The sequence below is a fragment of the Vombatus ursinus genome, unplaced genomic scaffold, assembly GCF_900497805.2.
Source record: "Vombatus ursinus unplaced genomic scaffold, bare-nosed wombat genome assembly UNPS02000582.1, whole genome shotgun sequence".
Lineage (NCBI taxonomy): Eukaryota > Metazoa > Chordata > Mammalia > Diprotodontia > Vombatidae > Vombatus > Vombatus ursinus.
The window spans coordinates 35236189-35252833 of NW_020940360.1; the positions used below are offsets into that span (position 1 = coordinate 35236189).

At 40.0% G+C, this 16645-nt stretch overlaps 1 protein-coding gene across 9 annotated transcripts in view; it reads right to left on the minus strand.

The window, feature by feature from the left end:
• The window catches only part of SCML4 (Scm polycomb group protein like 4), a 218522-nt gene that overhangs the window by 35393 nt on the left and 166484 nt on the right, over positions 1–16645 (minus strand). For 7 of the 9 annotated variants that reach the window (XM_027855467.1, XM_027855477.1, XM_027855524.1 and 4 more), the window contains 2 exons: positions 7441–7586; positions 11–728 (listed from right to left, as the gene is read on the minus strand). In XM_027855467.1, the coding sequence (XP_027711268.1) occupies positions 603–728; positions 7441–7586 (272 nt within the window). In that variant the 3' untranslated portion in view covers positions 11–602. Of the gene's footprint in view, positions 1–10; positions 729–7440; positions 7587–16645 lie in introns of those variants that run through there. The other 2 variants (XR_003568553.1, XM_027855491.1) reach the window with 2 other exon arrangements.

Sequence of the window (16645 nt, forward strand, 5' to 3'; positions counted from 1 at the left end):
TTTTTTTGGAAAGCAAAAGAATTCAAGTTTTCCAGATAGTGCAAGACAAAGAAGTCATTCTCAGGAGATATCTCTGAGAGCTGAACTAAGCCAACCAACACCGGAAATGTCCTAGGTGTTGTATATAACACTGGGCAGTGCTGTTGGCACTGTTTGGAAAAAATGGCAACACTTTGTAATAAACCAGGAATTAATCCCTCACCTCCCAGAGTCTGCCAGGGTTGTTTCTCTTCTTTGTAACCCCCAAGATATCTCAGAGGGCTATCACATTCAGTGTTCTCACTTTGGGGTTACAAAAATAAGGCCTACTTTAAGAACAACAATCATATTAGGAATGTTAAAATAATTATTAAGATTTTTGTACCTTTTTTTTGCAACTTGTTAACATGAAGCAGCCTCTTTAAAAGGCTATACTTGATTTTTTTTTTAACAAAAAAAGGTGTACAAATGTTAAAAAAAACGAAGTCTTTGTTTTTTGTTTTTCTTTTTTTAAGGAGAAAATAATTTTGTGGTTGGAGTTGTACGTTGGTAAGGCAGCAAATTACCTTAAAGTCTACCCTTTTACATGATGTCAGCATCTGGCTTCTATGCTCTAGAGAATCTCAGAACTTGGACTGCTTGAGTTTATCGATGTGGTAGCAAAGTTTCAGTGCTGGCCCTAGTTTCAAGCCCAGGTATTTCATCATCATGTCACTCTTTAGCAGTAACAATGCATTGCCATCAATTTCCTAGTTGAGAGAGACAGAAAGAAACAAAGAAGGATAGAGAAAGAGTCAGAGACAGACACAGAGAGGATATTTGGGAGAGGATGGTCACATACTTTTGAATACTTTTCACATCTATTTTATTTTTATAAATATTTATTATTTCTCCTCCACTGTACCACCCCAATGGAACAATAACAACAACAAAACATGAAAAATAAAACTTTTGTAACAAATAGTCAGAGTCTAGCAAGATGTTTACATTAGCCAGTTGGAAAAAATGCGCGTTTCATTTTAAGACCACCTTCTCTCCGGCAAGAGATGGGTGACATGCTTCATTTTTCAGTCCTTTGGACTCACTGTTCACCATTGCATTGATAAAGAATTCTTTCAAAGATGTTTTCTTTATAAAATTGTTATTGTGTAAGTTGTTCTAATTCTGTTCATTTTACTCTGTATCAGTCTATAGAGTTCTTCTCAGTTTCCCCTGAAACTATCTATTCCATTATTTCTTATGGTATAACATTATTCTATTACATTCAAAAACCATAATTCGTTTAGTCATTTTAAAATTGGTTGGCATCTCTTTAGTTTTTAGTTTGGGGCCATTGTGAAAAGATCTACTATAAACGTATTTGTATACATAGCTCCTTTTTCTCTTTTTTTGGTAAGACAGATGCAGAGAAAGACAGAGGCATAGGTATAGAGAATAGGCCTGTTAGCGGTATTATTACATCAAAGAATATGAACAGTTTAGTGTTTGGGGGACTTTGTTCCCTCAAATCTAAATCCCCTCAATCTAAATTGCTTAGACTTATGAATTTTAGGGCCAAAGTTGACTTCAAATCACATGAAATTTTTAAGAAGATGAGTTGCATTTTCCTCGTCAGATAACCACTTCTATCTTTTTCCAAGTTAAGTTTGTAGAGGAATTGTCAAGTACAAGGCCTATCACTAGTAAAATGACTTAGAAATTTAAGTCTTTAGTTAATAATGACAATTATAATAATAATGACTAATATTTATTTACTTAGTGCTATATAGTATAAAGATGCTTTTAAAGGCAACATCTTTTACCTCCAGTGACTTGAAGAAAAACAAATCAATATACCCCGATTTTGAAAGCAAGCGTCATATCTGGATGTATGGCTTAGTTTCTTTCATGATTGCTTTGTCCTTTTTCTTTTTTGGGGGGGGTTTAGGCAATGGGGTTAAGTGACTTGCCCAGGGTCACACAGCTAGTAAATGTTATGTGTCTGAGACCTTTTTCCTTTTTTTCTGAGAAACACACACACATATACAAATATGTGTATGTATGTATACATATATTTTCCAAATACATTCCATATATTTTCTCCCTCTCTCTCTCTCTCTATATAGTATGTGTATATATGACTGTGTGTATATATATGTGTGTATATATATATATATATACACATACAAATATGTATATTCATTCAGTTGTTTCAGTCATGTCCAACTCTTTGTGACCTCATTTGGAGTTTTCTTGGCAAAGATATTGGAGTGGTCTGCCATTTCCTTCTCCAGCTCATTTTACAGATGAAGAAACTGAGGTAATAGAGGTTAAGTCACTCGCCTGGGGTCACACAACTAGTAAGTGTCTGAGGCTGGATTTGAATTCAGGTCTTCATGATTCTAGGAATGTTGCTCTATCTACTATGCTATATAGCTGCCATCTATATCGATATTGATAGTTATAGCTGTATCTGTGTTGTGTATATGTATATGTATGTGTATATGTGTATTATATATATTTATGTGTGTACATGTATTATATTTATATATATGTTTATATGTGTATATATGTATGTATAGTAAGGTTGTAGTCATTTAAGAATAGGTGTTGGAGTTTAGAGTTGAGTACTTAAATGTATTCTTAATAAGTATAAGTGTTAGGGAGTATAAGCCCCTCAGTGCTTACCTATTATTTTAACTTCTTTTCTCCATCTTGCCTGGAAAGGGTGCTGGATTTGGAATCAGAAGACATAGGTTCAAATCCTGGCAATTCCATTTACTACGTGTGTAACCTTGAGAAAATAATTTCACTTTTCTGGGTCTCAGTTTCCTTGTGTGTAAAAGGAAGGATTTGGATTAAATGACCTCCAGAGTCTCTTGTAACTCTAAATCTATGATTGTGATATTATTAGAAAGTTCATCTTTAAATGTTGTGTATGTGCATGTCTTGTTTCCAGAGATTCTTTCTAACGGAGAGTACTGGATTTAAAGGAAAAGGGCTTGGGTTTGAATTCCTATTCTGCTTCTTACTATGTTATCTTGGACTAGTTACTTCCCCTTTATGACATGAGGCAGTTCCCTCATGAAGGGACTGGATTAAATGACCTCTAAGGTTTAAATCTTATGAACACTTATGCTCTCTTGACCTTCACGTATAGTCAATGATTTGACAAAGGTCTCACAATAGATAGAAAATTGAGAGATAAAGAACTCTACAATGCAATGGAACAAGAATTTATTAAGTGCCTACTATGTTCCAGGTACTATTCTAAGTGAGGGGGATGCAAAGATAAAAAAAAAAAAAAACAAAGTCTCTAACCCACAAGGAGTTTACATTCTATCGCCTAGCATTCTCTTTTGGTGTGTTTTGGGTCCAGGCAAATCTTCTCATTGCCTATGTCTCTTTGTTGAAGAAACTGGAGAAAATAACATCTCTATTACTCAGGGAGGACTCAGGAAATTTTATCTCTGTTGTGTTCCCAAAACCAACCTCTATGTATCTAGGAATAAGATATGACATCCATCATATTCTAAAATATGTGAACAAAACCAGGTCTGAGGTTTTGCAGTTTCCTTTCCCCATGTGCCATTCATTCCCTGGGTCTCTTGTGATTTTTTTTCCCTAAAATTTTCATCCCTAACTTTAGTTGATTGCCAATGTGGTAATTGCACCCAGTGAGAGGTTTCAGGTGCTTTCTGGTCCTGTCAATAACTACACACAAATGATTCACCTGCTTCTTACTAGAGTTTAGCGCATGCAATTACAGGGCTACAGTTAATACTCTAATCACCAGTGGTACTTGTGTTAATCCCATTTTGCTAAGAAAGACACAGAACTCCCCAAGATATATTTAATTCATGAGTCTAATTCAATTGGGCTTCTTTAGCCTCTTCTCACCTCAATTTAGATACCTGTACTGTACATTTCCCAGAACCGCAGATACAATATTGAAGTAAGTTATAAGGACTTCAAGAAAGGAAAAATTACCATTCATTAACTGTGAGAAGAACAACAAGCCTTTCTTTGTCCTTGGATCCAGGGCCAGCCCTAGGCAGAATTCTGGAGCAGGTCAAGATTGTCTTTGCCGCCCCCTGCCCCTGGTTTAATTGCCCTTCCCACCCCCTATTCCACTTTCCTCTTCCAGGGGTGAGGAACCTGTGGCCTCAAGGCCACATATGACCCTCTAGGTCTTCAAGTGCGGCCCTTTGACTGAATCCAAACTACAGAAGTGGATCTGGCTCCAGTTCCTAGTCCTGAAGGAAAGTGCCTGAGATGGTCACCAGGCTCAACCTAATGGTTAAAAAGGGAGAGGGAGAACTGCAGGCAGAGGGAAGAGCATAAGCAAAGCTAGAGAGTTAGGAAATCACATGACATGTGTTTGTATGTGGGGGGAGGTAGGCTAGAATGTAGTTTGGCTGGAATTTAGAATAATTTGGGGGTGGAGCGCTATGGGGAAAAGCTAGAAGAGTAGGTTGGTGCCAAATTGTGGAAAGCTTTGAATTCCAGGAGAAAAAAAAATCCAAATTCTATTCAAGAGGAGCCACTTAAGATTTTTGAGCAGAATAACATTGCCAGGTCAATGCATAAGAAAGATTAATCTAGTTATAGTATTAAGGATAGATGAATACAGATAAGAAAGCCTGTTAGCAGGCTACTGCCAATGTCTAGGTGGGAGGTAGTAAGGCCCTGCACTAGGGTGGTGGCAGCAGAAATAAGAGAGGGGACAAATGAAAGAGCTGTCACAGAGTAGGATCCATAGAACTTGGTAACCAATTGGATATGAGAGGAGAAAGAGGGAAGAATCATTAATCAAGGTTTCGAATATGGGAGCCTGTTTGAATGATCTTACAAGGCTGACAGTACCTGATCTGTAGAACTGAGCTCTATTCACCCGAAAACTAGACAGGGACCTTAAATTAAGTGCCCACTTAAACTTTTCTTTGACATATTTGTCTCTTGGGAATGGAATTTACAGATTTACTTTACTTTAAATGATATTAAATGAAAATCCAGGTTTCAAAAAAAGATAAATTGTAGTGTTATGTTGCACTTTATAAAAGTGGATTCTTTTGGGGTCTATGGACCTCAAGAGACCTATGGATAGATTTCAGGGATCCATAAACTCAAATGGGGGAAAAATTCCACTAACCTCTAACTGTAATTTAGCATTTCCTTTAATTACTTAAAAACATTCAGAGGTGTCCACAGACTTCACTATCTTTGGGGTTTAGGACACAAAAAATAAGAACTGCTACCTTAAATAGCAGCTTTTCCTCATGCATTTAAAACATTCTTTTATTTGTAAAAGATTGATGTTTCCTAGAACACATCTACTGACTATGAGGTGTGACTGTAAAGGAATATGAGTGATTTTAAATAAACATCTTCAAACTTATAAATATAAACAATCATTGCCGCCTTCAAAGTAGTCCTCTCGTGAGGCTAGACATTTATTCCAATGATACTGTTATTATTTAGAATGTTTCTGGAATTTCTTTTAAGCCAACTGGGGTACATTCTCACGAATATAAAACCTCAATAGTTAATCATTTGACAGTAGATTTAATTTTTTTTTGTTATGATCAAAAGTCATTCAAAGACAGGGAGGAATAAGGAGTAAGTACAGCACCAAGCACTTAGCTTCCCAAGGGGACTGCTCTGAAGGAGTAGCTAGGTGGTTCAGTGGATAAAGCACTAGCCCTGAAGTCAGGAGGACCTGAGGTCAAATCTGTCCTCAGACACTTAGTAGCTGGTGACCTGGGCAAGCCTCCTTCCCCCAAATAAAGGGGATAGCATTCATTTGGATAAGTAAGTTCTGGGATGTTTGCTTTAAAAAAAAACACATCAATAGCATTGCTTAATGATCACATAAAGGCAGATAGGCCTGAAATGTATGATGTTAAGTCCTCCAAGTCATTGGACACTGCAGTGGTGTGACCCTTGGTCTCAACCAAGGTCCTCATGGGTACTTTGTAATGACAGAGCTGAGGATGGCTGAGCTCTTGGTAGGGAAAGGGATAGAGAAGATTGAAATGGTATTGGGAGGCAGGGCAGGGGTGAAGGAGTGATTTATTCTATTCATATTCTTCAGACCCTTTCTGAATGAGGATAGCGCCCATAGATAGAACTAATAGTTTCATAAACTTTTGGATCATTTTACAAATGAAAACCATGTGAATAAGATTCAGGTGTCAGTAGAGAAATTAGCTTTTTTGTCCTCTCTCCCCCACCTCACCCCTGTCCCTGCCACCCAAGCCCCAGTGTAATACCTGTTCCTATATACAGATGTGGTTACTGGGTCAAGTTATCCAGGATGCCCAGTTATTCTCCTGAGGTTTCCCTTTCCAGGGTACATAGTAGGGAAGCTTTCCTAGCCAATATCAATTCCAGGACAAGTGCATGGGGTGGAGGTGGGCTTGTCACAGACATTCTTGATATCTATTCTCTGACCCTCCTTCTAACCCTCTACTAAATGAACTTATTTACAAGAAGATGTTTTCAGGGACAGAATAAAAGCAAATAATGTGTTATACTGGGAGATGACATAGCAGAGTAACAAGATAGTTTAGTGTGAATCCAGTCCCTGGCTTTGGGAAATCTCAAGGTATTTTAAAAACTGTGTCTCATTTATTTTGGTTAAGCCTGGGAATTCGAATGATTATCCAGGTCTATTTTTAACCTGAGGTCAACAATCCTGACCCTTAGTCATGAGCAATCACTCATCAACAAGGCCACCAAGCGCTTAGAGACCGGGAGTGCTAAAGAGCAACACAAATTTCAGATCCCAGTATAACCTCACCTCCCACGCACGGTCCATGGGAGTGTTGAGGCCTGAGCCTTAAAAGCTTCCTTGATTCTTTTTGTGTGAATGGGCCCCCATTGTTGGGGGCAAGAGGGATCACATTTTCTAGGAAAGGTCCTAACTGGATATCTCCTATAATCTTTTCTTGATTGGTGAGTCCACAAATTAGCAATATGCTGGACGGACCAGCTACCGCTTCACTTGGGAAAAAAAAAATAATCCTAAGCTGGCCTACCTGGTAAATGTCAAAACCAAGTAACATGTGGGACAAATGAAATGCTATTTTTGAAGCAGAAATAACAGCAGTGGTTGTAGGATCTTAGAGCTAGAGCTCGAAAGGACCTTATAGGGCTTTTGGTCCAGCTCCCTCATTTTACTTCTGAGGAAACCGAGGCCTAGAGAGGTCAAGTGACTTCTCCAAGATCATGCAGGTAATAAGCACCAGAGGCAAGATTTGAACTCTGGTCCTCTGAAGAAAGCTTCATTCTCTTCCTGGGTAATGGAGAGTAGGCAAGTGTTCTTTTTCAGTATATCTCAAGCATTTCACTCTGATAGAGGGGAGTGAGGTGCGGTTCATTTGGTCCACTTTAACTAGTCAGTGTCATCTGTATATTTATTTCAGACCTCCCACCCCAACCCCCTCATCCCATTCCCCAGGGCCCATCATATCTACATACATGTTTTCTGAAAAGCTCCACGTGAGGTCCTAAGGCCTGAGGGTCAGCATCTTTCACAAACCAGACTACATCTTCCACAGTCCAGGTGGAGGGATTCTTGCTGGTAGGTCGGGCTGCATCTTGTCCATCTGGAGAAGGACTTGAGGCTAAATGGGGATGAGCGAATAGAAGAAAAATACAAAGGGCTGTTAGAAAATGGACCCAGGGTCTACCACTCAGGGACACTGATGGCTACTATCTGGAACCCTGGGCTTTAGTGTGGGAGAAGGGGAGATGAATTTTCCTAACTAATCAGGACACAGGATACCAAGAAGGGTGTGTGTGTGTGTGTGTGTGTGTGTGTGTGTGTGTGTATGTTGGGTTGGGGGTGGGGGCAGGGAAGGTGGTGGGATGGAAAAGAGAGTCATGTTTTCTTGCTGGGCAAGGGGAAGGCAGTAAGTTGTTTTGCTCTTCTGTTCCTACCAAGCCCATTGCAGAGGGACTGAACAGTAAGGAAGGTGTCTGAAATCACCTTGGCTCTGATGTCACCAGATCTGAATCCAAATACCACCTCTGATGCTTATCTGTGTGGTCTTAACATCCCTGAGACTCAGTTTCCTCTTTTGTAAAATGAGATTGGACTAGAAGGTCCTAAGTCCCCTTCCAGCCTTAAGTCTACAACTCTAAGATCCCACCTGGAGACCAAACTTTCTGCTCTCTCTAAGCCCTAAAATGGGAGAAAAGAAGAAACGGGTTGGAAGATTATTTTCCTGTACCAACTGATTATCCACGGTGTTTAGAAGAACCTTTCTGTTGAGTTGTTTAGTTGTTTTTCAGTCGTTTCTGACTCTTCATGATCCCATTTGGGATTTTCTTGACAAGAGATACTGCAGTGGTTTGTCATTTCCTTCTCCAGCTCATTTTTACCAATGAGGAACTGAGGCAAAAAGAGTTAAATGACTTTCCCAGGGTCACACAGCTAGTTAAGTATCTGAAGCCAGATTTGAACTCAGGAAGATGAATCTTCCTGACTCCAGGCTGGGCATTCTATTCACTGCATCACCTAGCTGCCTCTTTCTGCTCAATATCCTTTCAATCCTAGTCTCTCCATGAGCTGAAGCCCCTTGATGAACAGTCTACTTGTTAACCTGCTAAGAAGTGTTAAGATAAACACTGAAAATGTGACTTTTTAGTAGTGTGAGGGCAGGATGATTTAAGGTCACTTCAGCCCACACTGGCTTTAAATCAAAGCAATAACGACACCGCATAATGGAGGTACATTTATGTCTTTATTCTTGGAATCTGCAGAAGGATGAATCTTCAATACCATATCCATGCAAACCCCCTTACATGGGGTTTATCACCCACAACAGGCGTCACCCAGTCTTAGGAATTGGAGAGCCCATCTCACCATCACACCATTACATCACACCAAGACAAAACAAAAACAAAAACTTTCCGTGGCCAAAGACTCATATTGGCTCAACCCTCCTGATTCCCATTAGATTTATAATGAATACATCTACCAGCTCTGAGGCATAGTTGGTGCATAAAGGGCTAGAGCTGGCACAGGGAGAAACAACAGAGACACATGGGGAGTTTCCACAAAAAGACGTTGCAGAAAATGGGAGTGGAAAATTAAAAAGTGGCTCTAGGATTCCCAGAGATCTCCAAAGAAGCACAATCAAATCCAAAATTCTCTTGTACTGTACTACACTGACTCTTGAAGATCATAGCATTTATAAATAGAAGGAATCCTAGAGAACATCGAGTTCAACCCGTTCTTTCACAGATGGGGAAGCTGAGCTCAGCTCAAACTCTCCCCATCTCTACATCTTAGAACCCTGAATTTCCTTTAAGCTCAGCCTAAGTACCATCTCCTATGAGAGACCTTTCCTGATCTCCCCAGCTGCTAGTGCCTCTTCCCCCTCCCCACTCAAAACAAACAACCTTAGATTTTTATATAGGGTGTCCTCAAAGTCTTAATACAGTTTTAAGCTTTTGTGTCTAATTTTGTATATCAATAAAGGGAGTTTCTTCATTCAAGAGTTCTCTATACCAATGAAATCCAGTCCCTATCCCCCTCTCCAGTGCCTACCATAGTGCCTGGCAGAGAGTAGGCATTTAATACTAGCTACTTGGTACAGTGGATCTGGTGATTAACTTGAAAGGAGAAAAACCTGAATCTGAGTCCAAGTTCAGCAAATTCCTAACTGTGTGACTCTTGACATGTAACCACTATTGACTTTGGTTTCTTCATCTGGAAAATGGAGATAGTAATAGCACATATCATATAAGACTGTTGTGTGGGCCAAATGAGATAGTGTACCAAAAGTGCTTTGCAAACATTAAAGTGCTACATAAATGCAGTGATTATTATTGTTATTATTATTATAAATGTTTATTGACTAACTGATTGAGGGAGACATGAGGCATCTTGCCCAAGGTTAGAAGCTGGTTAGTGGCAATACCAAGGCTAAACTCCATGTCTCTCGACTCCAACTTCTTTCTACTGCACCCTTATAACTCTCTCTTCTTACTCTTTATTCCTATTGCCACTACCCCAGCTTAGGCCCTCCTCACGTTGTGCCTGGGTTACTGAAATAACCTCATCATAGGTGATGTCTCCAACTCCTGTCTTTTTCCCCCAGAATCATTTATTCAAAAAAACATTTGTTAATCCATCTAGTCAGACTCAATATCCTGAGTTTCCTTCAAAACTCAGCTCAAGCTCCACCTCATGGCAATGTCCGGCTCAAAAGAAGCACTGAATACTTGCTTGTTGATGGATTCATTCCTTGAGGAGCAGCATGTGGCAACATTAGCTTAATTAGATTGAAACTTGTATGCAACAAAGGGTGGAAGGAAGGAAGGAAGGAAGGAAGGAGGGAAGGAAGGAAGGAGGGAAGGAAGGAAGGAAGGAAGGAGGGAGGGAAGAAAGAAGGGAGGAAGAAAGGAAGAATGGAAGGAGGGAGGGAGAGAGGAAAAAAGGGAGGAAGAAAGGAAGGAGGGAAGAAAGGAAGGAAGGAAGGAAAAAAGGGAGAGGAGAGGGGGAAATGGGAGGGAGGGAAGGAAGGAGGAAACAAAAGAAAGGAAGAAAGGAGGGAGGGAGGATAAAGAACGGAAGGAGGAAAGGAAAGGAAGGAAGGAGGGAAGGAAAAGAAGGAAGGATTTATTAAGTGCCTACTATGTGCCAGGCATTGTGCTAAATACTTTGCAATTATTATCTCATTTATTCCTCAAAACAAACCCTGAGAGGTAGGTGTTATTATTATCCCCGTTTTATACTTGAGGAATCTGAGGCGACAGAGGTTAAGTGACTTGACCAGGGTCACATAGCAAGTAAATATCTGGGGCCATATTTCCCAGATGGGGTCCTTTTTAGAGCACAGGGTGAGAGGAGGCTTGAAGTAGTGTGACTGACAGATGTGATCGAACCCATTTAGAAGGGAGTAGAGAGGCAGTAGCCCAGCTCTTAAACAATGTTGATGGCACCATTATCTTCTGAGCCAAACAGATTGTAAACCTCTGAGACAGCTTTGATTCTTCTCTTTCCTTACCACCACCACCCCAGCTCCTTCCTACCCAATCAGCTGCTAAGATCTATTTTACCTCCACAATATACCATGAATTCACTCCAAGACACACACACCTTCTTTCCTTCTAACTCATACAGCTACCACACATCGGGTAAGTGAAGGGGAATAATATGAAATATGGCTAGAAAGGAAGGCTGGAGCCAGGTTGTGAAGGGCTTTAAAAGCCAAATAGAGTTTGTATTTTATCTTAGTGGCAACAGGGGCCACTGGAGCTTTTCAAGCAAGGTAATATGGTGAGAACTCTGCTTTAGGAATATCACTTTGGCGGCTGTCTGGAAGATAGATTAGAGGGGAGAAACTTGAGGCAGTGCAATAATTCAGGTGATGGATGATGAGGATCTGAAATGGGGGGGTTCCCATGTGAGTGGAGAGAAGGGGATGGATTTAGGAAATGTAGAAGTAGAATATTTGGCAACTGATTGGGTCTATGGGGGGTGATGGAGAGTGAAGAGTTAAGAATGGCTGAGGTTGAAAACTTAGGTGTCTGGGTTGGGATTCCCTGGACAGAGATAAGGAAGTTGAAAAGAGGGAAGGATGGTGGAGAGGGGTAACAAATTTTATTTTGGACCTAAAGCATGAATTCAAAATTATTTTTAATTTACTTTGTATGCATTTTGTATTCACTTAACAAGAGGCATGTTGTTTTCTCCTGTGGAATTTAAGCTCTCTAGTGGATAAAAAGCTGGTTTTAGAGTCAGGTAGCTGTTGTTAAGTTGTGTCTGTGGACCATAGCATGACAATATTGTCCATAGGGTTTTCTTTTTTTTTTTTCCTTAATTTTTTTGTTTGTTTGTTTGTTTTCGTTTTTGGCTAGGCAATGGGGTTAAGTGACTTGCCCAAGGTCATACAGCTAGTAAGTGTCAGGTGTCTGAGTCAGGATTTGAATTCAGATCCTCCTGACTCCAGGGCTGGTACTCTATCCACTGCGCCACCTAGCTGCCCCTCTATGGGGTTTTCTTGGCAAAGATATTGGAGTGGTTTGCCATTTCCTTCTCTAGGGGATTAAGGCAAACAGAGCTCACGTGACTTGCTCAAGGTCACACAGCTGGTAAGTACCTGAGAACAGATTTGAACTCAGGTCTTCTATCCATTGTGCTACCTAGCTGCCTCCAGAGTCAGGTAGATCTGAATTCAAATCCCACTTCTGACACATACTGAATTTGTGACCCTAGGCAAGTCAGTTAGCCTTTTAGGCCCCCCGGGCAACTCTCTAGGACTATAAATTTCATGGTAAGTGCAGATCTGCATTGGTAGGAGTTTCCTCACTGGCAACAGCTCATCCTAATGAAATCACAGGCCAATTAAAAAAAAAAAAGATACAACCAATGGGAAATCTCCAATAGGCTAAATGTCCAATATTCCGTCACTAAATAGGCAATCTTATAAGCAGTGAATCATTATTTTTGTTTTACAGACAGAAAAATGAAGGCACTGAGTACTGATGAAATGAACTGATGAAATAACTCAGGTTATCTATGAAATCTTTGGGTTTAAATTTAAGAGTTCCTATGTCTCCTCAGTCCATGGGGTCACAGCAGTTTTCTGTTGCCCCATTTTCTCCTCTTTATTGTTTGTCCTCTGTTCATGAAGGGACCATGACATCAGGAAGGTGATGTCATGACTTGCAAGTGAATTGGATTTAAGTGAGGCAGGACTGTGCAAAGTCACCAACCTCACTCTCTCCAGAGCCATCTGGGTCCAGTGGCAAGATATTGATCAGGAAGACTGAAGATGGTCCTGGAAGTCTCTTCCTTGTAAAGTATTTGAAAAACACGCAGGACCCCATTCATACTGAAGAAAACAGACCCTTTTGCCTTCCTGTCACTGCATGAGTGCACTATCACTGGGGTAGGGATTTCATATGCTAAAAAGTCTTCCTTCCCACTCTCTGCAGGATGTGGATGAGAGAAGGTGTTCTGCACTGGAACATTCTCTCAGAAAATCTTTAATGCATCACAAAGCCATCTGAATGCCATTGTGTTAAAGACATCTGTACTCAACGAGAGGATTAGGAACCACGGAAATCACATTTGTCAAATACTTTTGAATCCTACTTTATCATAGCATTTGAATTAGTCAGGATAATAGGTGCTCTGATTAGAGAAGACTGGGAGTCTTCAGTGCCATTAATGATTTTGTAGCTGTCAAGATGGGTAACGTCCTCTTTTTGGCATGAATAAAGAAAAATGAAGATAAATGAACAGATGAGTCTATAGAAAGCAAGGAGTCTTTTTTAGGAAGCTCAGAGAGCTGATTTCCCATAGTACCTCGGCTGGGTGGATAGAAAAAGAAAAGCTCATTTTTAAGAAAGAGAATCCAGAAGTAGTCAAAATTAAGAGGAAAAAGAGAATTAGATCCTAGAGTGTAGTAGGGTCAGAAATTTGTAGAACTACAGACTTCTGTCATCACCCTTCTTGACCTCTCTATAGCATGTTGACCTCCTCTGCCCCATTGGGTTCTCAAGGCACTACTCTCTCCTGGTTCTCCTCTTACCTAGTTAATTCATCTTTCTCCATTTCCTTTGCTGGATCATCATCCATATAGTACCTCCCATGTGTGGGCCCTGTCCTGGATCTTCTCTTTTATCTCTACACTCTTTCTTAATGATCTCATTAACTTCAATTATCTCTTTGCAGATGACTCACAAATGTGTATATATACATATATATATATGTTTGTGTGTATGGGTATATATACATATATGTGTATACATATACACACATATACATATATGTATATACATGTGTGTATATGTGTGTGTATTATATATATCCAATTGTCATTGCTCTCCTGGGCTCCAGTCCTATATCATCAAGCTGCCTGTTGGACATCTTCACTTAAAGCATCTTAAACTCAACATATACACAATAAAACTCACTATCTTTCCCTCTAATCTTGTCTCTGCTCCTAACTCCTCCATTTCTAATAAGTAGCACTACTCTTCCAGTCACCCAGGTTGGTAACCTCAGAGTTATCCTCAACTCTTCATTTTCACTCACCTTACCCACCCTCATTTATCCAACCAGTTGCCAAAGTTTTCTAATTCCCCTTCTTCTCACTCAAATTGTTACCATTCAAGTTCAGGCCATACATAATCAACCCTTACCTAAGCAATAAAAAGCACCATGAATTTGGTCTCCTTGCTTCCAGTATCTCCCCTTCCCCCAATTCCAACCCATCCTCCACACTCCAAAAGCACAGCTCTGATTATTTTTACAACACTACTCAAAAAGTTTCAATAGCTCCCTGTTGTCTCTAGGATAAAACATGACTTCTATTTGGCAATTAAAGTCCTTCACAATCCGGCTCTAACATGTTTCCAGATTGATTTCATATTGTTCTCTCTTATGTGCTCTGTGCTCTGAGACAACCTGGTTTGCTTGCTTTCCCCTATATATGACATCCCAGCTCCTACTTCTATACTTTTGTCCAGACTGAATCCCTAGCTCCCTTCAAGTCACACCTCTGGTTCCTCTTCCTATATGAAGATCTCTTCTGATTCCTCTACTTTTCAGTAAATCCCAACTTCCTCAAATTATTTTGTATTTACTTATTAGGGTATATTTTGTTTTCCCTTGTAGAATTTAAATCCCTTAAAGACAGGGATACTTTCATGTTTCATCTTAGTATCAGGTAGCTAGTAGCACAGTGGATAGAATGCTAGGCTTGGAGTCAGGAAGACCTTGGTTTGAATTCGGCCTCAGATATTTATTAGCTGTAGGACCCTGGTCAAGAGACTTAATTTCTGTTTGCCTCAATTTCCTCAACAGTAAAATTGGGATAATAATAACACCTAACTTCTCAGGGTTGTTTTGAAGACTAAATGAGATAATATTTGTAAAGCACGTAGCATAGTACCTGGCACATAGTAGGTTCTATAAAATGCTAATTAGTAAAGGCATCCTTAGCACTGTGACTACTTGGAAGTCATGACATTTTAAATTTCTAATAAAAGTAGCACTACTCTTCCAGTCACCAGGTTGGCAACCTCAGATTTATCTTGCAAGTCATAACATCACCTTCCTGATGTCATGGTCATCTTTGAGAACGAAGGACAAACAACAAACAAAATAAACAACGAAAGCCTAAAACATAGCAGGTGCTTAATCAATGCTTGTCAGATTGAATCCAGTAGATTGTACAAGTTATTTAGTCATTTTAAAAATAAGGAAATTGAGCTCTGGAGAAGTGAAGCTATTTGGTTGTCGTCTCAGAGTGAATTAGTAGCACACCTCTAACTAGAATCCAGTTCTCTTGACTTCCAAACTGGTTGTTGAGATTGCTCCAACCAGTAATTGAACATATGCTTCATTGCCTATAAAACATTCCATGAAAACTTTTGTCAGATGGATGGGGCAAGAGGGAAGGTGGTCATGGATGGGACCTGTGTCTAGTGGCCCAGCAATGTGGACCTTCTGTGGGAATGGAAGTGAGTCACACAACTGCAGTAGGCAAAGACCAGCAGCACACACAAGATTTGCCCAGGATTTAGAGCAGCCCATAAACCAGCTTCAGGAAGAAGAAAAATGGACTCACCCAATGGCAAGTTTGTAAAACCTTTGCAGTGGTCTGTGCTTATAAAGATAATAAATAAACTACATGGACTGGCTGCTGCAAAGGTGTCAGGGAGATCTATGAATTCAACTGGCATCTCCAGGACAGCCAAATTTAATAGGTTAGCTGAAACACATGACAGATGTGAAAAAAATGTAGTGTCGAAGCCTGGTGAAACATACAAACTGCTTGACAAATGCCTTTGTGAAAATGCCAGCATTTCTCATGGTGTGGAGTGCTTCATAAGTAGTGATGTCCTTTCCCTGGATACAGCCCAAAAGCTTATGAAAAATGAGACCCAGTTGTGAATGGAGGTATAATGAAATGTTTTTCTAGAGCTGAAATAATAATTCCCAGGAATGGAATTGCCTTGAATCTAGTTTTTAAATAATCCAGCATATTTTTACATGTGTGCACACTCTGTCTCTGTCTCTCTGCCTCTCACACACTCATGTGAAAACTCAATAAATCCCCTCATTTTTTCCTGAATCTGTACATGTTTTCAGCTCCACATCTGGAAAATGGCGGAATAGCAAAACTACTGGACTGGGAATAAGGCGTCATCATCCTCATCCTCATCATATGGCATTCAAATATCACTTTAAGACTTGCAAAGCACTTTACATTCAGTATTTCATTTAATCCTCATAACAACCCTTGAAGGTGGATATTATTATTATTCCCTTTTTATAGATGAGGAAACCAAAGCTTAGAGAGGTTAAGAAACTTGCCCAAAGAGACACAGCTAATAAGTGTCTGGGGCAGGACTCAAACCTGATACTTCTTAATTCCAAGTCAAGAACTCTTTGTACTGCACCATATGCTTCTTGGGTTCCATGGTTGCGCCCACAGTTAACTAGGGCATGAACTGAGCCAAGGCCTTGTTTCCTTAGGTCTCAATTTTCTCATTTGTAAAATGGAGACACTAATAATTTTTTTGCCTTGCAGTTTCTTGCAAGGATTAAATGAGATAATAATACCAGGCATTTACCCACCACTCCAAAGTGAGTGAAACTCTCTCTCTCCTCTCTTCTCTTCTCTTCTCTTCTCTTCTCTTCTCTTCTCTTCTCTTC